Genomic DNA, 24,226 nt, shown 5'->3' on the forward strand with positions numbered 1-24,226 from the left:
TCCTGGGTAATGATTTAGTGGGTAGTAAAGTAATGTACAATTTGATCATTTATGATCCTGAGAGCAAATGTGATAAACAAGAGTCACAAGGTACTAAGCCTAAGATTCAATTTGTGTAGTAACTCGCTCAAAGAAATCTACTGATGAGCAACCTAAGAATGTACCTAATGTTTCTATTAATCATTTAAACTTACCTGATCTGTTAAACCTTTCTAAAGATAATTTTGTTAAATTACAGCAGGAAGACGGTAGTTTGAGTAATTTATATGAAAAGGCTGTTCAGAAATCAGATATTGACAAAGTTCCTTGCTACTACATCGAGAAGGGAATACTGATGCGCTTGTTTCGACCTTCTAAATTGTCGGCGAAAGAATCTTGGGCAGACTGTGAGCAGGTTATAGTTCCACTTTCACTAAGAAGTAAGATTCTTGAAATTGCTCATTGTGCCGGTTCTCATTTAGGGCTAAGTAAAACTTATCAGAGATTATCTTTTAATTTCTACTGGCCAGGAATGAAAAATGATGTAAAAAGCTTTGTACAGTGTTGTCATATCTGCCAGATAGCGGGAAAGCCCAACGGGGTGATACCACCTGCACCATTAAAAACCATTGCCATTCCACATGAACCATTCATTAAAGTTGTTATAGATTGTGTGGGTCCTTGCCCAAAACCTGTAAAGGTAATCAGTATCTGCTGACTGTAATGTGTCCCACCATAAGATTTCCAATTGCCATTCCTTTACCTAATATAGCTGCCAAAAAGATTGTAGAAAGTCTAATTAAAGTGCTTACTGTCTTAGGTTTTCCTAAAGAATTACAATGTGATAGGGGAACAAATTTCAAAAGTGAAGTTTTCCAATCTGTCTTGAAAGAGCTGCATATTAAACAATCATTTTCTTCAGCTTATTATCCACAGTCTCAGGGTGTATTGGAAAGGGCACATCAGACATTGAAAAGCCTTCTTGGAAAATATGCCTTGGAATCTGCAAGAGACTGGGATGAAACCCTGGATCTCTTGATGTTTGTGATACGCAGTGTTCCAAATGAATCCCTTGGAGTTTTTCCGTTTGAAATGCTTTTTGGTAGAAAAGCTAGACATGTGCTGAGAGTTGTTAAAGAAAATTCAACTGGTGAGGTTGAAGTAGTCACTCCTGTAACAGTTTCTAAGTATTTGCAAAACATGAAAGACAAATTTGACAAAATTCATAAATTTGCCTTCAATAATCTGAAAGTTTCACAAGAGAAAATGAATGAAAATTATAACAAAAAAGCTAAGGTGCGAAAGTTTACAGTTGGTGACAATGTTCTAGTATATTTTCCAATTCCAGGATATCCATTAAAACATAAGTTCTCTGGACCATATAAGGTATCAAAAGTGATAAATAAACTTAATTATGTTGTCTCTACTCCTGACAGGAAGAAGTCTACCCAGCTAGTTCATGTCAACCTAATTAAACCTTACCATAAGATTTCCCCAGTGTTAGTTGATAGCAATGTGCAACCCTGTGAAGTAAGTGTGCAACCTTGTGGAGGAAGTACTGAAGACTACGAAGAAAAAGATAGCCACTTAGACATGAATACTTCATGGACAGATTTTTCCGACTCTGATATTCTTGCATCCTTAGATAAGTATTTTGAACACGTGACTTGTGAGCAGAGAACACAATTACAGAGCCTGTTACGTAAATATGAAAGTGTGTGTTCAGATATTCCTGGTAACTGTAATATTGTTTTACATGATATAAAGCTTCTCCCTAATACCTTTCCTATTCGACAACAGTACTATCGTATTGTGGGTGAAAAACTACAGTTAATGAATAGTGAAGTTGAATATTTACTAAACAATGGATTAGCTTCCCCTAGTTGCTCACCTTGGGCTTCGCCTTGCATTTTAGTTGCCAAACCTAATGGGAAAGTAAGGATGTGCACAGATTATAGAAAGACTGAATAGTTACAGAGAAGGACTCTTACCCACTTCTTAGAATACAAAATATCTTAGACAATATAGGAAAATTGCAATTATTTAACTCAAATAGACCTCTTAAAGGGATATTCAGTTAACTGAAAATGCTAGAGAAATCAGTGCATTCATTACTCCTTTTGGCTTGTTTCAGTATAACGCATTGATCAGAGATCTTGAAGATGTATATGCCTACTTGGACGACTTGGTTGTTGCAACAAGCAGCTAGGAAAAACATTTTGAAACATTGGAAAAATTGTTCCACAAACTTCACTCAAACAATCTGACCATTAATCTTTCGAAATCTTGTTTTGGCAATGCCAAAAGTTAACTATTTAGGTCATGTAATTGGTAGTGGTTCTGTTGTACCTAAAGATAGTAAAACCAAATAAAAGCAGTCTTGAATACCTAGTTCCATCTAACCGTAAGCAAGTACAGACTTTCCTTGGGATATCTGCTTATTACAGTAAATTTTGTAAAAATTTTGCGATTGTTGCAAAACCTCTCTATGAACTTACATCAGCTAAAGCAAATTTCATCTGGTCACCAGAAATGCCAGAACTCTTTTAAATCATGTTGAAACTAATGTTAACCTCTCATCCAATCCTAAAATGCCCAAATGTGTACAAGCCTTTTTATCTGCAGGTTGATGCTTGCAACACAGGTATTGGTGCTATGCTTCTGCAGTCAAAGGATGAAGAGCCATCTGACGAATCCCCATTGCTTCCTGTTTCATACTTTTCCAGGAAGTTCTCCCCAACTCAGCAGTGTTGGTCTACTGTAGAGCAAGAACTCTTTGGTGTTGTAGCTGCACTTCTACATTTCAGCGTATATCTGCATGGAAATACTCCTGTGACAGTCTTATCAGACCACTTGCCACTGGCCTTCCTTGAAAGGGCCAAGCTCCATACAAGAAACTGCTCAGTGGTCTTTCATTATCCAGGAATTCAACGTGAAAGTGAAGCATATTCCTGGAGCAGAAAATAAAGTAGCAGATGCATTGTCTCGCATTTAGGCATCTTCAAGCATCCCTCCCATCCATCATAAATGGATGATCATCGTGAAACCTCTCAGCCGCCTTTTAGCACGGGGGAGCTGTCACGATTGTTTATATTTTGTAGAATATGATTTGCATTAATCATATGTCCGGGGAATAATTGTTTCTGTACTCGATAATCATTAAGTGTGCTACCACCTGTCCCTTCAGTCTCGAGACTCCTTGCTGAGTCTCTTTTTCTGTTTACCTCATTGGCTTTATAAGAGCATATGTCATTGGCTTTCAGACTACGGGACCTTTAACCCCTCTCCAGCTGATCTGTGTGGTAACTACATTTAGTTTGTTTTACATACTTGAAGAGTGTTTGTGAAGTAATTATTTACAATTGATAAGTATTCGTAAGTTTTTCTTATTTCATTTGTATGATTTGTACTGCCGTTATTTATTAGTAACTTGTGTTATTTGTGTAAATTATATATATATATATATATATATATATATATATATATATATATATATATATCTAGCATTTCTTTTATATTTAATTTACGTTCCTTAATATTCTGGTTTGATATAAAGTGACTGTGGGTGTTTGTGTAATGACTCCTCTCCTACTCCTAGACTAACTCATAGGAGATCGTTACAATATATATATATATATATATATATATATATATATATATATATATATATATATATATATATATATATATATAGTATATAATTACACAAATAACACAAGTTACTAATAACTATCGGGGCATAAGTTTACTGTCAGTCCCAGGGAAGATATTCATGAGAGTAATACTTAACAGAATAAGACCTATAGTAGAAGAGAAACTTTAGAGAACAGCAGTGTGGTTTTAGAAGTGGAAGGTCAACAGTGGATCAAATTTTCACCTTAAGACAGATAATTGAGAAGAGATGGGAGTATGCAAAGCCAATATTCTGTGCTTTTATAGACTTGGAGAAAGCGTATGATTCAGTATGGAGAGATGGAATGTGGAGAGTGGCAGAACACTATGGTATACCACTGAAAGTGATAAGGATACTAAAGAACTGGTACCAAGGAGTGTGCAGCTGTGTACAGCTGGATGGACAGCAAAGTGAATGGTTCCCAGTTGGAAGTGGGCTAAGACAGGGATGTGTTATGTCACCCACCTTGTTTAATGTATATATTGACCATATAATGAGAAGAGTGATGGAGAATGAAACAGAGGGGTAGTATTGGTGGAGAAGTTTTTATGGATTTGGACTTTGCTGATGATGTTGCGTTGGTTGCTGATACGTGGCTGGTGCTGGTAGGTATGGTAATGAGGATGGAGACAGAGACACAGAATTTTGGCTTGAACATCAGCACAAAGAAGAGCGAGATCATGGTTGTGAGTAAGGATGATGATTGGGTGCACATGGAGGATATGACAATCAGAGGACAGGAACTCAAGCAAGTTGAGAAGTTTGTTTACTTGGGAAGTGTGGTAACAGCAGACGGGAGGCAAATTGAAGATATACAAAGAAGAAAACTAGGAGCAGCAAAGAGCTTTTGAGGTTCTGAGAAAAAAACGTTTGGTCGAGGCATGAAATCAGCTTGAGAACTAAGATGAGAATATTCAATGCAGTAGTACTAACCATCCTTGATGTATTGGCCTCTTCCACCTGGGCACTGACCAGAACAGAGGAGAAAAGGTTGGATGCTTTTGAGATGAAGCTGCTGAGAAGAATACTTGGCATTAAATGGGATGATTATGTTAGAAATGAAGACATCAGGGTGAGATTGAGGCAAAGGCCAGTCAGTACCAGGTTGAAGAGGGGAAGGCTGAAATGGTTTGGACATGTTGAGAGGATGAAGAAATGAGACCCCCCAGGAGAGCACTGAGAGCAGTACAAATAGGAAGAAGACCGCTGGGTAGACCAAGAACGAGGTGGATAGACATAATTGTCAGGGATCTTGAGGATGAAATCCAAAACTTAGAGGAAGCGAGGGAAATGGCTCGGGATAGAGACAGATGGAGAGAAACTGTATCAGCCTTATGCCACTGGCCAGTGGCGGGAAGATAAATCTAAATCTAAATCTAAATATATATATATATATATATAATATTTATAATCAAATATGAAAGGCTCATTAAAAAAACACTGGTAAAGTTAAGGACTATATTTCGATGGACTAAGTTTTCCACTCATATCAAGTAGCTAATGACAGGAGTTACATTGGCAAAATATATAGTGGGAAATTTGCCCTTAGGTGATGCCAGGGGTCACTGCTAAGCCAACGTTGGTTCTGTTTATTGCCTTAATCTGCTTTACCATTGCCTTAAGGAAGATTCTGTCAGAGTCTCAGGCTTTATTGGAAAGGTTGATCCTATTATCTTGTTGTTTTATCAGTGAAGATTCAACTATCTGACATTTGTATCAACAGCTGCTGTTGTATAAAATTTGGGATGAGTTCCAATCCATGGTATGGTTCGTGTTTGTTTTATGATGGAAAATTGCCGGACTATGTTGTCCATATCTAGCTGATCATTTATTTATTTGAGTTAAACTTTCCGAGATAGATTTTCCTGTGATCCATAGTATGGCTTATCACAATCCCTACAAGTGGATTTCATAAACCCCTATGTCTTTAAAAGATGGTTTCTGCTGAACGTAATTTCCCCAGTGTCTTCGGATAAGTAAAGATGAAAGAGTTGGGTTGGGCTAAGTGTGATCTCTCGTAAATTATCCATGTAAGGGATTATGATTTTCTTTGTGTATTTTTCCTTTTCTTTGGTTTCTGCGGGTTTGTAAAAAACGCTCTTTGCTCTATGTATGGCTTTTTCTGTTATGTGCTTGGGGTATTTTAATAAGATAAGTTGATTCCTTGATTGTGTCAAGTTCTTTGTTAAGAAAATTTGGGGAGCAAATTCTCAGGGCTTTAAGAGATGAGTTGCTTTATTGAGCCCTGAGAATTTGCTCCCCAGATTTTCTTAACAAAGAACTTGAAACAGTCAGAAATCAACTTATCTTGTTAAAATACCCCAAGCACATAATAGAAAAGCCATACATAAAGTTTGAACATTTTTACAAACCTACAGAAAACAAAGAAAAGGAAAAATGCACAAACAAAAATCATAATCGCTCACGTGATAGTTTATGAGAGATCACGCAAACCTAAGGACAACCCAACCCTTATAACAATGACTTATCAATTCAGTCAAAAGAAATAAGGGTTAATTCCAATGATGCTGTACGTATTCATTTGAATTTTAGGTCCCAAACTTAGGCTGTGTTTACACCAAGCGAACCAATTGAAGAATCAACACGATTCATGATTCGTCTTGATTTGCCACACTAATTTCAATGTAACCGTTTATACCAAGCGAATCGGCATGATTTGAATTGACTCGATTTGCATGGTGTAAACAGTTACATTGTAATTAGAGTGGTGAATCAAGACCAATCATGAATCGTGTTGATTCTTCATGAATTGAATAATTTCAAATTGACTCAATTCACTTGGTATAAAACAGTTACACTGAAATTAGAGTGGTGATTCGAGACCAGGTCATGAATCGTGTTGATCTTCATGAATTGAATCGATTCGAATTAGCTCGATTCACTTGGTGTAAACAGTTACATTGTAATTAGAGAGGTGGGTCAAGACCAATCCTGAATCATGTTGATTCTTCATGAATTGAATTGATTCGGTACACTTGGCGTAAATGCAGCCTTACATAGAGTCGAGGTCAACTTTTCTCCACCATGAGATATATATGTGTATATATATATATATATATATAATATATATATATATATATATATATATATATATATATATATATATATACATATATATACAATATATATCTCTTGTTTAATTCATTTAAGTCATATGACTATTTAATTCATGCGAGTTATATTCCAGTATAATTCATTTAAGTCATATTACTATTTAATTCCTACAAGTGATATCCCTGTTTAATTCATGCAAGTTTTTTCCTGTTCAAGTCATGCAAGTTATATTTCCAGTTCAGTTCATGCTTATATATGTATATTGAACTGGCATTTTCAACTACAATTTTATGCTTTAAAATATCAACCTACAAATACCTTTAAATATCAAATTCATTTTACCTTCACTCAACGAGAATTATAGAGTAAAGAAGTCTACCTTGCCCAGGACTACTTACGTTCGAGTTTGGTCAGGTTGATACACTTATCATTGAAAATTCCCTTTGGGCTTTTTCGTTCCGGAGGTAAAGTCAGTTCTATATTGAGGGGTGTAGAAGAGTTAGGTGTGTGTGTGTGTGTGTGTGTGTATGTATGTGCTCTTCCTTACTCTAGTAAGATCCGAAAGTTGTTTTCCTCCCCACCCTGAGCCAACTCATTTTGGGATGAGGTTTTCAGACTGATGCTCAGCTCGGATGTTTAAGGATTTCAGGTGCCAGCAACAACATTATGGCGGCTGCTTTATAGTCACCCATCTGATTACTACAGAGCTAACTTTGTTCATTGGCAGACTACATAGACTTGTAAAAACAAGCTTTTGCTGGCCTAGACGCATGTGCATTTGTATACATACACACACATAATTATATTATATATATATTAATATATATAATATATATAATATATATTATTATTATTATATATACTTAATAATTATAACAATTATATAAAAGTGAATTGAATTTTTATCACATCACATCACCAGGATTCATATACATGCATTAAGCTACAAATGTCCTTTGATATATATGTATATATATATATATATATATATATATATATATATATATATATATATATATATATATATATATATGTAAACTTGTTTTGGGGTGATATGCTTTATCGTGCCTTTCTCCAATATGGCTGTGACTACCACAGTTGACCAACATCTAGATTCACAGTTCACTGGTTCGGTGACTAAATGTATATTGAAGATTTCAGGAACCTGGTAGAATCATGAATACATAATGTAAACGTGTGCAGACGTGCATTGGTCCCCCCCCTTTAAAAGCAAAACCATAATGTAACCTTATCAAAACACAAGTCACCCAGTAAATTCCTCAGAGTTAAGTGACCAGCAAAATGTTCTCGTTTAGCAACAGAATATGAGAATACTTTGAAAACTCCCAACGATTATTGATAAGCAATTGCCTTTCCCAAAATTCCTTAACTTCAAAAACAGATTACAGTCATCGGGATTAGTTTTTTTCGGTAGTTTTATTAGGTACATATAGATAAGCTGTTAGGCACATGAAACTACTTCCAACTGTTGTTTCTAATCAGATAATTTAAAAGCGGCTTAATGGATTGTTCTGAGTGATTTTCATTCCCAGAATTGACGTCAGAATCAGCTGTTCTTCTTGTATATATATTCTGTTGGGGAGAACTCAGTGTCATTGTCAGGAGAGCGGATATAGTATTCAGCTACTTGACTTCGTCCCCCGTTTAACTGAACCAGAAGAAGCACAAAAGAGTAACATGGTTTCTTTGAGCTCTCTCCTTGCAATCATTGTGTTGGCATTTAGTAGTTCCTCTGCTAAAGGTAATATGTTCTGTTTGTTCTTTCCTGCTTTTCATCATAAGTATACTCATATTTATCTATGATTCCATTATTGAAAGCAACTGTTTAATGTGATATGTAGAAATCCCTTAGGCATAGCAGTCCAGTTGCAGATGGTGGCTTATGTAAGACTCAGATAGAGAAGTGTGGACAGCAATCATAATGATATTCACTCTGAAATAAGTTTATCATCATCTGTATTTTCTACAAAGTACAGCATATTCACTTTGGTAATTGTTTATCAAATTTATATACATTATACATAACACCATCGTCAGTTGTCATTCAAAGTTACTTCTTTTTCTCTGTGTTCTCACATCACTTATTCTCAGCTAATATTACAGTTGAATGAAATAGATTTTCTAATAATTAAAGAAATATTTTGGATATTATTATGCTGAACAATCTGATATCTAAGAAGGAGTTGATTTTGGGTAAAATAAGGAGGATATTGTGACACTAGATCATAAATTAATCAGAGTTTTTCTCCAACAGTCATCCGTGTTGGCCAGACAAGTAACGTGATAGATGGATGTGTCATCCACTGTCATTTAGGAGCTTACCTTCAACATCCTTCTGACTGTTCTAAGTTCATACAATGCGGCCCCACTGGACCTTCAGTTATGAATTGCCCAAGTGGATTGATTTGGAACCAGCAAATTTTTACTTGCGCCTCAAGCCACTCAGTTTCTTGTGAAACTGGAAAATATCTAACTCCAGACGGCCAGCCTTGTAACGAATTACCAACAGAAGTTCCTCCCACTCAGGCACCAACCACTAAAGCTCCAACTCAGCCCCCAACAGAAGAGCCAAAACCTGACCCAACTACTAAAGCCCCAACTCAACCTCCAACAGAAGAGCCCAAACCTGAGCCAACTACTAAAGCCCCAACTCAACCTCCAACAGAAGAGACCCAAAAACTGAGCCAACTACTAAAGAAACTCCGACTCAGCCTCCAACAGAAGAGCCCAAACTGACCCAAACTACTAAAGGCCCCAACTCAACCTCCAAAACAGAAGAGCCCAAACCTGAACCCAACTACTAAAGCCCCAAACTCAACCTACCAACCAGGAAGGAGCACCCAAGCCTGAACCAACCACTAAAGGCCCCAACTCAACCTCCAAACCAAAAGGAAGAGCGCCCAAACCTGAGCCAACTACTAAAGCTCCTACCAAACTCAGCCCCCAACAGAAGAGCCCACCCAAACCTGAAGCCAAACTACCAAAAGCTCCAAACTCACCCACCAACCAACAGAAGGGCCCCAAAACCTGAAGACCAAACTACTAAAAGCTCCAACTCAAGCCACCCCCAACAGCAAGAGGCCCAAACCTGACCCAACTACTAAAAGCCCCAAAACTCAAACCTCAACAACAGAAGAGCCAAAACCTGAACCCCAACTACTAAAGCCCCAACCTCAACCTCCCCAACAAGAAGAGCCCCAAACCCTGAAACCAACCACTAAAGCTCAACTCAACCTCCACAGAAGAGCCCAAACCGAGCCCAACTACCAAAGCTCCAACTCAAACCTCCAACAAAGAAGAGCCCAAACCTGAGCCAACTACCAAAGCTCCAACTCAACCCTCCAACAAAGAAGAGCCCAAACCTGACCCAACTACCAAAGCTCCAACTCAACCCCCAACAGAAGAGCCCAAACCTGACCCAACTACTAAAGCCCCAACTCAACCTCCAACAGAAGAGCCCAAACCTGACCCAACTACCAAAGCTCCAACTCAACCTCCAACAGAAGAGCCCAAACCTGAGCCAACTACCAAAGCTCCAACTCAACCTCCAACAGAAGAGCCCAAACCTGAGCCAACTACCAAAGCTCCAACTCAACCTCCAACAGAAGAGCCCAAACCTGAGCCAACTACCAAAGCTCCAACTCAACCTCCAACAGAAGCACACCCAACTCGTCTACTACACTGGCACCAACTGAAGACCCAACTCCATCAGAATGTGACTTTAAATGCCCAAGGGCCACTGGAATATTTGCCCATCCACGGACTGTAGACGATATTTCACATGCTTACTCAGGAAGCCAAGGGAGCATAGGTGCCCTCTTGGTATGCATTTTAATGACATTATGAACATCTGTACCATCCAGCCTTGGCTAATTGCAAAGCCCATCCTGATGCCCAATGCTACATGATCTAGATATGCCACGGTGACATATGATCTGTATGTTCTTGCAAGATGAAAACAATAGTGATATATGTATTAAGCAGTAGTTATCTTGATATGAAGAGAATTTAAGGAAATCAGTTTTCATTTTCTTGTTTTGCTTACATGAATCAATAAAAAATGTAGATATTTTATTCGCGTACTTTGCACGCAAATGAAAGCAGAAGTTTTGTTTACCACTTTTCAATGAATATAAAACTGCTGTTATGAAAAACCCAGAATAAAATTTCTTTTAAATTAATTTTTTTTTTCTTCAAGTATTCGCAAGTACCTTTCCTGTTACTCTACATGAATAATGATTTATTAGAAAAGGTTTACAAGTTGTTCAGCAAAGATAATAAAAAAGATATTTCCCTTAAGTGTTGGTACTTTTTAATAATTATTTTTTCCTATACAGAACTCTGTCATCCATAGTAATTAAAGAAATGAATTTTTTAATCAAATTAAAAATGAGGAGGGGAGAGAATATTCATCTTTGAACACCAAACATCATTAGACTCAGTCAGGTGCCAAAGAGAAAGCAAAACAACGCATATGATTCCTTGAGTACCTCAAACAAAGGTCAATTAACTAAACGTTAGTAAATACTAAACCAAGTAAGGGGTAGAATTAATAAGTGTCCAGTACAGTTTCTTGCGTGACAGTAAAACTACCAAAAAAATATAAAAAAAGATACATCAGTAAAATTAACAATATATATATAAAGGTATAAGCCACAAAGGAAAGTGAAACACTGGCATAGCTGCAAGATCTTTTAACTCACGTCCTTTACTAGCAGACCGGTCTGCTAAGTAAAGGACGTGAGTCGAAAGATCTAGTAGCTACTCCAGTGTTTCACTTTCCTTCGTGGCTTATACCTTTATTTATGCATTTATCATGTTCCAAAGTTTCGTGATCCAGTTATATATATATATATATTATATATATATATATATATATATATATATATATATATATATATATATATATATATATATATATATATATATGTGTGTGTGTATATTATATATATATATATATATATATATATATATATATATATATATATATATAATATATACATATACATATATATATATATAGATATATCATATATATACCTATATATATATATATATATATATATATATATATATATATATATATATATGTGTATATATTATAGTATATGTGTGCATGTGTATGGAAATGAACACTTGAATGCGTGTTTCACAGCATTGCTTTCTGACTCACATCAAAATCAAACCCCCGGAACCCCTCTTCTAAGTGGAAATCCTTGGCATTAGTAATTCCTCCACACGGGTCCTAAACGAAGTTCTAACCTTAGCACTATATACATGACGGTTCTCCCAGGCAGGCGCTAACATACCAGTGAATTTGACCCAACTTCCTGACCCAGCAGCTGAAGAATTACGAATATTATCGATTTGACTTAACCCCTTCACTATGAGATATGATGGAAATGAACACATGAAAGTACCCTGGTCTTTCAAGTCTCAAAGTCCAGGATGTTAAACAATCATAAAAGAGGTTGGAACCTTAGTACTACTTACCTGAGGGTTTTCCTATACAGGGTGGTTCCTCGTTGGATGAGTCGGTTACATTCTCAAATACCGATCTCAGGGTCCAGGTTCGATACCCGCTCTGCCAACGGGAAATCAGAGGAATTTGTTTCCGATGATAGAAATTCATTTCTTGGTGTCATTTGGATCCCACAATAAGCTGTACCCAGTAAGGGGGTGTGCCGTCAGTGCACCTCATACGGTGCACTGTAGGCATTACATAAGGTTCTTTGCAGCATCCCTTCAGCCCTAGCTGCAACTACTTTCATTCCTTTTTTTACTGTACCTCCGTTCATAATTCTCTTTTTCCATCTTAGTGTCCACCCTCTTAACAATTAATTCATAGTGCAACTTCGAGGTTATTCTCCTGTTAAACCTTTCAAATGTTTTACTGTCAATTTGCATTTCAGGGTTGAATGGCCTTAGTTACCCCAGTTCTTGGCATTATGCCTAAGACCCATGAATCAAAGTAAGCTGTAGGTCCCATTGCTAAGTAACCAATTGGTTCCTAGCCATTAAAAATATCTTTAACTTCGGGTCAGCCCTAGGAGCACTGTTAATCAGCTCAGTGGTCAGGTTTATACTTAACTTATTTTTCCCATCAGGTCCCCCAACCTAGCAGCGAATGAATGGCAACATTTCATTTAACTTAACCCCCATTCACCATAAGACCTATGTGGAGGAAGTAGAACGCCCGAGACTCACTTGAAAGACCAGGGTTCGGTCCCGATGTGAGTCAGCAATTTATTTCTGAGAATACTCTCACTTCTTCATTTTTCATCATATCTCAAAGTGAAGGGAGTAAGTCGAATGAAATGTTATCAGTTCGTTCACTGCTGGGTCAGGAAGTTGGGTGAATCACTAGTATGATAAGGACTAGGCGCATGACAAGGATAAGCCTCAGGTCCGTAGTGTACTTAGATTCTCGAACTTCTTTTATGACTTATATGGAGGAATTGCTAATGGTCTGGACTCGCAGATGAACGACCAGGACTTGGCCATGGTGTAAGACAGATAAATATATATGTGTGTATATATATATATATATATGTATATATATAGATATTATATATATATATATATATATATATATATATATATATATATATATATATATATATATATATATATATATATATATAGTACATCACTCTCATAAATCCCTCTCTCTCTCTCAAATCTCTCTTCTCTCTCTCTCGCTTGTTCACTCGTGAGACTGTTTCATTACCGTAACGTAATTCTCGTTTATATATGAGTTGGTCACTCAATATTATTAGATAATTTTTTTATGTAGTGTTGTTTTGTGGAATCTGAGCATAGTGTTGTTATTATTAGTTTTGTGAAGGCGCCCAAGAAAGTTGAAGATTGTAACAGGCCTTTCTTTTGAGTGAGAAGTTGCAACTGTGTATAAACATATTTTACAAATGTTTTGGAGTGCTTTTTGAGGTTTTATTTTACAGTATTTGGATAAAATTATTATTATTATGCATTTTCTTTGCTTTGTTCTTTTGATATATCCATTTTATATGCTTAATGTTTGTACTGTCAATGTTTTAATTGTTTTCATATTATGCATTTTCTTTATTGTGTTTAATTAGTTTGAATAACTATTTTTTTTTATTGTGTAATTGTTTGAATCTAACACTTGTGACATTAATTTGTATTTAATTAAATTTCATATCAAATTTAGTTATTGCTTTATAATTTAATTTAATTAATTATTTTCTTGACAACTTCTTTTATCTTAAACTTTGATTTAATTTTGTTTAACGATTAATTCAAGAATTAAATTAAACTTTTGTTTTAGAGTAATAACGATTTCCCTGAGTTTGTGAATTTCACTTATGAATTTTGAATTTAGAACCCACAACCAAAAAAACTTTTTTGTATTTAAAATTTTTGTGAGAGTTTCATTTACTACCAAAATATATTTTATTTTGTTTAGGTAGAAATATAGAGTGGTAATTGTGCTGTTTCCCTTAAATGAAATCAGAACCAGGGAAAAATACTAGATTGAAATTATTGAAGAAGTGATGCCCCTTTAATTTAAGATTACCTCACATCTATTTTAATGAACTTTGATTGTTTTCTTGACTGTTGAGTTCTGTAGGGATCACTGTCACCTTTAGAGTATTCAGTAGTTTAGTATTTGTGGTGAAGGGTCAGGTATCTGGCTGTAGTGAGGTAACCAATAAACAAGTACTTGATCAAACTGTGCCCCGAGTACAAAAAGTATCCCAGACCCAGGAATAAAAGGGCTCTTGTGCTAACAAGTACAAATGGTAAGTGTAGTAACCAGATACTTCGCAATTTGGGTTAACAAATATTAATGGTGTCCAGACCCAGATCTTTGGGCTACTTCCCCCAAGTATTAACGGTGTCCAGACCCAGATACTCTTTGACCACTTCGTCACTATATATATATATATATATATTATAATATATATTATATATATATATAATATATATATACATACATGTGTGTATATATATATATGTGTGTGTCTGTGTGTGTGTAAATAAATTCTTCTGTTAAAACAGGATACGTCTCGAAGTATAAAAGACCCATGAAAACACTCTGGTTTAAAGCTAAAGACTATATTTCGGTGGACTGACTACTTCCCACCCTTATCATCAGATATATATATATATATATATATATATATATATATATATAATAAATAATAATATAATATATAATAATATATATATATATATAGCGTTCCAAGTTTTGGCGGTTACTAGTAACTCGAAAAATAGAATACTTGTAGGAGGAAGTACATCACAGGTGGTCCTTAGAATTCATTTATTTGCAACGTTCAAAACATAAAGGTTTTCATTTTCAAGCTGTAAAGACATAAAACAATCAAAATTTCACATTAAAAAGCGCTAAATTACAAATAAAAGACATAATACATTATAAAAGACAAGATAAAAAAAAATAAAAACTAGTTTAGCAGAACCAACCATCAAGAGAGAAAGGAAGGACAGAAGTCAGAAGGAACAAACCAGAAATGACCGGTAACAGCTCACGTTAGGTAAAGAGTTGTCGAGGAAGACTGCGTGTTCAATTGAGGAACAAGCTGTTTTAATAAACAAGGACTCCAGAATTATCAGTAGTTTTGCCATTCGGTGCCCGTCCCAATATTTCAAAATCTTGTAATGTATATTCTGCTTGCATTTATTGGCGTGTTGTCTGATATTAGAAAATTCAGGATTAGCAAGTTTGTTACCCAGTTCTATAGCTAACGCCCTTATGGCAGTCAATTCTGACCCTCGGTAACCTCTGTGTGGATCCCACGTAGGTCCCCAGATTACATCTAGGGCAATTAAACTTGTACACAACACCTGAGGTCATCAAAGGGTCAAGTGTATCCTTGAATTTAAACAAACTACCTAAACTGAGTGGTTTTGTTGGGTTGATATTAAATCTAATAGCTGGTATATAATCAAATATGAGTTTTCTTAGTGCATCGTAGACATTTTTTGTCATGTATTAATGGGACATTTGCATAAAATGGAAGCTTAGGCACAGTAGGTAAGGAGACTTTTGGGATAAAAACGTTATTAAAAAGTTTACAAACATACCTGTGAAAAAGTGTAGTGGGAAAAATAATTGTTGGTAAAAATATTGACGTAAAAAGTTGATTTCTTCGTGTAAAAAATTCCCAACTAGATGTCCAATGAGAAGGCACGATGAAGTAATGTGGATAAAAGAATTTAATTCAAAACCATAAAAACAGTGACTATAAAAATTTGAACCTAATCCTGTAAATAAAAAGTTCTTCTCCCTGTAAACTGAAGAATTAAAATGATCATATTGTCGTAAGACTAAAACATCTAAGAATGGTAGTTTATTATCACTTTCGCATTCCATAGTAAATTTTATATTTGGGTGTGCCCTAATAATGAGATGAAGAAACCTTTCAGCGTCGTACCTGGATTTAAAAAGCGCGAAGGTATCGTCAACGTACCTTTTGTAGAATAGCGGATGGTAACTCAAAGGACAGGTGTCTAAAAAATGCTCCTCCAGGGAGTACCATAAAAATGCCTGCAAATATGGGTCCCTAATGGAGAAACCCATAGCCATACCATCGATTTGAGTGTAACAATTATTATTAGAAAAATAAAGGCAGTGTCCTGCACTGCCAGTTCCAATAGTTTCTTAAAATCAGATTTATTAAAATTATAAAAAAAGGGAGTCAGTTTCAGGAAAGAGTTTCTTAATAATCATTTCAATAGTCTCATTCACGGTTACATTGGTAAACAGAGACTCAACGACATAAAGATAAAAAACAAATTATATAGGGCTGAAAGAAAAGTACCATTCTTTCCTCTATAGTACGGCCGGTTCTACCTATGGCATTATGTATGGACTTCCACTAAAACGCACAAAGAAGGCCTCCCATCAGACCTACACTAGCGTCATATGATACCCCGAATTACAGGTTAGCTAAGTACCTTGTTCCCTTGCTTTCCCCATTGACAGAAAATGAATACAACATTCAAGTCTTCTATATATATATATATATATATATATATATATATATATATATATATATATTAGATATATATATATAGATATATGTGTGTGTGTGTGTGTGTGGTGTGATATATATATATATATATATATATATATATAATATATATATATATACTATATATATATATATAGATATTGTGTGTGTGTTTTTAACAAAGACTACTGAGATAAGAATAATCACAAAAATTATTCATGAATCTATCATAAAGTCGTATGAACTTGTGGATATGAGCCAGAGAGAGAGAGAGAGAGAGAGAGAGAGAGAGAGAGAGAGTGGCATTGTTGATCAAGCGCTAAAGAACAAAACAAAAGTCCAATGGCTTTCGAAATGGTTTTCGTTGCCTTTGGTAACAAGCGAAGTCTATCATTGTAGAGCATAATGCAAAAAGGTGAAAGTGCTACTAAAAACCACTCCTGCAGCTAAGAAGGCGTTGGAGAGTAATAAACAGAAAATGGTGAACTGTGTAAAGCAGTTATGACTTGGACCATCGACTGATAGTCTCTCTGTCACTTTTTCATGAGTTGTATTTTGACAGAGACCTTTGGCATTGATAACTGATCCCTGATCTCCTTTTCCTGCCGAGAGCAAAACCAGATTCGCTGAACAGCAGCGCCAACATGCAGTAAATGCTCCTTGCTGTTGAACTTCTCAGTTCCAGAAGTTCTTTATTCCTCAAACCGCTGGATTGTGGAAGAGCTTCCCAGAGAGGATATCATGCAAAATTGGAATTTGAAAATTCAAGTGAAGATATTATGCATGACTACCCTAATACAGGGCAACTTGCATTTTAATATTTTACTTGCAGTTTTATTTGTATATTAATTGTTAATTTATCGGTTTTCTCCTCTTTCTGTATTTCCCATTACGTTCTCTTACTTGTGTCAGATGAACATCATAGGCTTTGGTTGTGACGCCATGGTACATTTTTGCATCAATCAGTCAATCATTAATAATAGTCTTTGGAAGCTTGAATTTCAAGCCCCTTTGGTGTGCTTGTTCCATATGAATAGGGTCCATGTTTTGAATAATGATAATAACAATAATAATGATATAAAACGTAATATAGCAAATCAAAACACGACTCACCCAGCAAATTTCTCAGGGTTAAGTGTTAAAGTCATTGGATTTCGTTTTGTCGGCAATATTATTAGCTAGAGATAGATAAGCCGTTAAGTACTTGTCACTACCTTCAACTTTTGTCTGTAATCAGATAATTGGAATTGGACTTATCGGATTGCTGTGAGAGATTTGCATTCCCAACGTTGACGTCAGAATCAGCTGTTCTTCTTGTATATAAATTCTGTTGGAGAGAAATTACCTTCATTGTGAACAAGAAGAAGCACACAAGCGAACATGGCTTCTTTGAGCTCCCTCTTTATACTCGCTGTGTTTGCGTTTACTGGTTCCTCTGCAAAAGGTAACATTTTCTGTTTTCTCTTACCCGGGGAGTAAGCCTACCAACTACTTTGTTGTTGTTGCTCTTAGGGGGGATAGGAAAGGTCTATGGAAGAGCCTTAAAAGGTGTGAAAAGGGTTTCGTGTTGCGTTAAAGATACAGGAATTTTAGGGTAGGATATTTAGGGTTCAATTTTAAGCATGAAAATGTAAAAAAATAAATAATTTCTATGATAAACAGTACAGAAAAAATTTTTCTAATAAAATAAATATAGCATATTTATTTTAATTTCCGTTGGTGAAACAAGGCTCAATTTGACCGTAGATTTTAGCATGTTTTGATTTACGTTGAATTTAGGAATATAATGTTTACAGCTTATGCACGAGGTGGAAAATCTTTCACACGTCTCGAGTAAGCTGGAGGTTGGATCCTGCCTTCTTTCTTTTCTTTCCTGCTTTTTATATAAACTATTTTCATATTTATCCAAGATTCCATTATGGAAGGACACTGTAAAATGTGATAGCTAGGAAGAAACCCCTTAGGCATAACACTCCACTTACAGATAGTGACAGTGGCTTCACTATGAAATAAGTATATTATCTTTTTTATTCTCTACTAGGTATAAAATATTTACCTGGGTAATCATGTATCATATTTATATACAGTATATAAAGTAACATCGTCAGCAGAATTTCAAAGTTACTCCTTTTTCTTTGTGTTCTCACATCACTCATTTTGTTTTTTATGTTGATGTCACCTTTGTACACCAAATAGATTTTCTAATGATTCACAAAGATGTTTTAGCATTTATATGCATAGGAATCATGCACCTAAGATGGAGTTCATTCTGCATTAGAATAAGGTGGCTATTGTGATGCATAGATGGTAAATTAATCAAAGTATCTCTCCAACAGTCATCCGTGTTGGCCAAGCTAGTGCTGTGATAGATGGATGTGTCATCAACTGTAACTTAGGAGCTTACCTTCCACATACTTCTGACTGCTCCAAGTTCATACAGTGCGCCCCTTATGGACCTGCAGTCATGAATTGCCCACGTGGATTAATCTGGGACCAACATATTTTTTGACTTGTACTTACACCTACTTAGTTCCTTGTGAAACTGGAAAATATCTGACTCCAGACGGCAAGCCATGTAACGGATTACCAACAGAAGTTCCTCCTACTCAGGCACCAACCACAAAAGCTCCAACTCAACCTCCAACAGAAGAGCCCAAACCTGACCCAACCACTAAAGCCCCAACACATCCTCCAACAGAAGAGCCAAAACCTGACCCAACCACGAAAGCCCCAACTCAACCTCCAACAGAAGAGCCAAAACCTGACCCAACCACTAAAGCCCCAACTCAACCTCCAACAGAAGAGCCAAAACCTGACCCAACCACGAAAGCCCCAACTCAACCTCCAACAGAAGAGCCAAAACCTGACCCAACCACTAAAGCCCCAACTCAACCTCCAACAGAAGAGCCAAAACCTGACCCAACCACTAAAGCTCCAACTCAACCTCCAACAGAAGAGCCAAAACCTGACCCAACCACTAAAGCCCCAACTCAACCTCCAACAGAAGAGCCAAAACCTGACCCAACCACTAAAGCCCAACTCCCAACCTCAACAGAAGAGCCAAAACCTGACCCAACCACTAAAGCCCCAACTCAACCTCCAACAGAAGAGCCAAAACCTGACCCAACCACTAAAGCTCCAACTCAGCCTCCAACTGAAGCTCACCCAACTCGCCTGCCTACAGTGGCACCAACTGAAGACCCTTCTTCAGGAGAAGGGACTTCAGGTGAAAGCTCCTCATCAGAGGAGGAGTCATCAGCTGAAGAATGTGACTTTGAATGCCCAAGGCGTAATGGAGTATTCGCTCATCCGCGGGACTGCAGACGTTATTTCAGATGTATCTTCAGGGAGGCCGAGGAGCATAAGTGCCCTGCAGGGTTGCACTTTAGTAGCAAAGTGAACACCTGTACTCTCCCAGCTTTGGCCAAATGCAAAGCTAACCCTGATGCTAAATGCTAATGAAAACATTGCAAATTATATAGTTATAAAACAGTTTCTTATATATATTTGAAGGATTTATGTAAATAATTAAGCATTCTCAGGATTCTTTGATACCTTGACAAAACAGATGCTAGCGTAAAATTAATTTTTTTTTCATAATTCATATACGTAAACGACTATGTATGCTTTTAAATGCACGTTTTAAAAAAAATGCTCTATTAAATAAACCATTAATAAAGATTAAATCCAGTCCATATTTGTTTCCATCAATTCATTAACTGATATTCCATTGCAACGTCTATAATAATAAAATCTGAGAGGATCTGATCTTGTTTGTCCTCCCCTGGGTGCGTACGTAGGAGGACATGACACAGCCGCCCACCCCTCTGCGAAGAGGTTTGTTTGTCCCGGGTGGGGTGGGGTTGGTAAAGGATCAGTAGGGTTGGGAAGACAGCACTCCTGGTTCCAGTGTGCGTAGCGCGTTCCAACATGCTTGTTATTTTTTATCAATGATCGACAGAAAGTTGACAGATGTAAAAATTGTTGAATATATAGTATTATATGAGAATAGGAGGATTTATTTTCAATAGTGTGTCTCAGTCCTTGAATGCATCAGAAACGAAGAGAAGTTACTATAGATGCTTGTGAGGACATTTTCTCCAAGTGGGAGGCAAGACTGAAATATCATTTAGAAAATTTTCCTTTATTACTTCTTCCCCTCATTTCCCCTTACTTCCTTCCTTCCTTGGTTCCATGGTTCAGTTAGATAATGCGTCAATGGAAATCTGTTTAGAACCTGGGTGAATTTTATATGTATCTTTATAAATGTTCCTCTTTTACAGTCCCAACGTACGGTAGAAATGTTATTAACACTATTTGCCTTCAATATGAAAATATTTTGAACACATTATCTCATAATTTTTTCAGATGAATAGGTCGAATGAACGAGTAGATTAATGCTTTTACGTGTGTGTGTGTGTATATATATATATATATATATATATATATATATATATATATATATATATATATAGATATATATATATATATATATATATATATATATATATAATATATATTGTGACGAAGTGCCAAGTATCTGGTTACTACACTTACCATTCATTAATTGTTACCTCACAACAAGCCAGACACCGAACCCTCATCACAGGTACCAAACAGACTGAATACTCTAAAGGCAACAGTGATCCCTTAAACAACTTACCAGTATTGCAGAAAATACACTGAATTCAATCAAAACAGGTGTAGGTAATCTTGTAAGTAATTAAATTAATCAAGGGCATCACTCCATCAACAACTTTAAAAGTCTAAGTATTTCCTTGATTTCAGAAGTCTAAGTACTTCCCTGGTTCTAAGTCACTTCAAGAAAATTGAAGGAAACAGATCAATTACTACTCTATGTTTTTAACCTAACATAATAAATTATATGCTGGTGTGAAAATAAACACTTATAAATTTTAAATACAAAAATTTATTATTAAACTCAAAAATTTATAAGTGAAATTCACAATATCAGGGAAAATTACTGTTACTTGAAAGCAAAGTAAAGTTTAATTAATTCTTGAATCAATTTAGTAAAATTAAATCAAAATTAATTGATCACAAAATTCAAGAAAATTAATTCAATTGAAATTCAAAAGTGTTAGGCAATGCTTAAAATTTGGAAATTAATTCACAGGAGTTAAACAACAATAAAACTTGAAAAGAATTGTAAGTAAATGCAATTAACTCACAAGTGTTAAGTTAAATTCAATTGAATGGGCATCGCTTAATTAATGAAATAACTTAGTTAATTAATTGTGAATGTAAATGAAAACACAGAAAAAAATACCAAAATTGCAAAAAGTATTAATCACACAGAATATAAAATAAAAAAACACACACTTCAATAAGAAAAATGAATAAAAAATCACCTCACAAATGAAACAAAACAAACAAAACACAAAAAAAATTCGCAATGTGTAAAAATGTAAATAGTTTCTCTCAAACCATTGTAACTATTAGTTACTAGTTTCTCTAAACCATTGTAACCATTAGTTATTAGTTTCTTACCAAACCACTGACTATTAGTTTTTAGATTTAACAAACCTTCATAATCATTAGATATTAGTTGCAACTAATAAAAACAAAAATATAACACACTTTACCTTCTTGGTATACCAATTTTCTTTCTTTGCTGCAGCTTGTTAAAAATTCACCACAATCACAAAAATAGGCGCCGTTACACACAAAAAAAAAAAATGGGGTTTTTTTGTTCAGATTCCACAAAAAGCACTAAATAACACTAAATAAACTCTAAGAAATATCAAATCTGAAATCTACAAGTTACGAGTGACCATTTTCGTTACTTAATATCATAATGGCGAGGCAGAGAGAGAGAGACAGAGAGAGACAGAGAGAGAGAGAGAGAGAGAGAGAGAGAGATGTCTGAACAGAACGCGGTTCTAAGGTGCAATGAAAATCTCTTCCTTACGAAAGCTGGACAGTGGAGATGATACAAAAACGTTTTGGGCAAATAATGTCTTTCTAGAAGCTTCGAAAAGTGACGTAACTTTACATACAAACTGTGAAATCTTCACATGGTTTTAGCAAAGAGGTACGCGTATGAAACCAATCTGCTCAACAAAGACACAACTTGGTCGAAACAGACTCGAGCAAAAGTCCCTATCAGACGTGATGACAGAATTCCCAAAACACAGCGAAGACCTCGAGGTCTTTTATCGCAAGGCGTTGGCATAATAGGGAAACAATCCTAGTTTCGAACGGACAAAGATAATCTCTCTCTTTCTTTTCGTTCTACATTATGTACTCTTTTTAAATATGTTATGCAAAATCTGAACACACATTTAAACATCCTATCTCCAAGCTATCTAGGAATCTGAAAAAAATGTTGCACAATTTTATACATAATATGCATTGTGAATATGGTTTTGTTTACCAAAGTTCTGAATAGCTGTCACCTATAACCCTTTAATTTTCTTGTCCTTGTATCTGAGATGATTGTCTTAAACTTTTAATTGCACCCATTGTTTATGCTTGTTTGGGAAGGTTACTCATCTTCCAGGTGTGCGGATTCTAGGTACTAATCTCTTTATAATCCTATCTGTCAGTTATACGAATAACTTCTTGTATTGTCTTTTTCCTCGTGTATGTCAGTTTTTCTGCTTAGTAAAGGACGTTTAACGTCGAAAGGTCTCGCTGATACTGTCCGTCGTTTATTTTTCCTTTGTGGCATATATGTTTTTTTTATGGATTTATCACGTTCCTAACTTTCGTGATTCAGTTATACATAATGACGGCCACGTTTACTTTCGCTATTCTGTTTCCTCTTTTGAGATGTGTCATCACTACCTTCTCCAAGTCTCTTGTGGCTGCACATTCGACCAGAATTCGTCTTAAGTTCTTGAAGAAGTGCCGTTCTGAACAAGTGTTCCCTAAATCCTTGCTGCCACGCCTTCTAAGAAGGTATGACAATCACCCATTCAACGAATTTAGTGCCATTATGTTGAAACAGCACATAGCAGCCGCCAAGCAAGAAGAGAGGGAAAAACTTCAAGGAACTGGAAAAAACAAGGATCTCTTTCAATCATTCCATCCCCGCTGATTGGAAGGGCTCGCTGCGACGGGTAAATTTACGAAAAAACTACGGAGGGACTACAGATGCCTGAAAAGGAAACTCGACAGAAAACTAAAAAATCTTATTGATAGCAGTGATTGCACTAATTGTGCACGTCAAGATTTGGTTGTTAACCTATCTGTAAACAAACAAATGAAAATGTTTGTGAGTGCGCTTGGATATGGTTCATCTTTCTTTATAACAAGTCGACCTTCTGCTTTGATGATTGCGTCATCCCTAAGCAAATTTGAAAAATATTGTGATCTTCCTCAAAATCATATTGACATGATTAAAGGTATTGTTTACGGAGCTGCCAACGTTAAGCATGAAAGTAACTTCCTGCTTGCTATAAGAAAAGTTTGGCCGTTCTTAAAAGGACAATAC

At 35.8% G+C, this 24,226-nt stretch overlaps 1 protein-coding gene across 3 annotated transcripts; it reads left to right on the top strand.

Moving 5' to 3' along the window:
* Positions 1–8,348: 8,348 nt before the first annotated feature.
* On the top strand, positions 8,349–20,396 carry LOC135209638 (uncharacterized). Of its 3 annotated transcripts, none has more exons than XM_064242361.1 (5): positions 8,349–8,489; positions 9,003–9,404; positions 10,141–10,395; positions 19,406–19,783; positions 19,835–20,396. In XM_064242361.1, the coding sequence occupies exons 1-5, from the start codon at positions 8,426–8,428 to the stop codon at positions 20,224–20,226; spliced, it is 1,491 nt and encodes a 496-aa protein (XP_064098431.1). In that variant the 5' UTR covers positions 8,349–8,425; the 3' UTR covers positions 20,227–20,396. The 3 variants fall into 3 exon arrangements, with proteins under 3 accessions (XP_064098431.1, XP_064098432.1, XP_064098430.1); XM_064242362.1 differs by having other exon boundaries at positions 9,003–9,374; positions 10,111–10,395; positions 19,508–19,783; XM_064242360.1 differs by having other exon boundaries at positions 9,003–9,374; positions 10,111–10,395; positions 19,835–20,395.
* Positions 20,397–24,226: the final 3,830 nt, after the last annotated feature.

This window comes from Macrobrachium nipponense, chromosome 38 (genome assembly GCF_015104395.2).
Source record: "Macrobrachium nipponense isolate FS-2020 chromosome 38, ASM1510439v2, whole genome shotgun sequence".
In the NCBI taxonomy this organism is placed as follows: Eukaryota; Metazoa; Arthropoda; class Malacostraca; order Decapoda; family Palaemonidae; genus Macrobrachium; species Macrobrachium nipponense.

Coding starts and splice junctions, on each gene's coding strand:
- LOC135209638 (XM_064242361.1), top strand. CDS start 8,426: ATGGTTTCTTTGAGCTCTCTCCTTGCAATCATTGTGTTGGCATTTAGT. Junction 8,490..9,002: donor TAGTAGTTCCTCTGCTAAAG/GTAATATGTTCT, acceptor TTTCTCCAACAG/TCATCCGTGTTGGCCAGACA. Junction 19,784..19,834: donor TCCAACAGAAGAGCCAAAAC/CTGACCCAACCA, acceptor AAGAGCCAAAAC/CTGACCCAACCACTAAAGCC.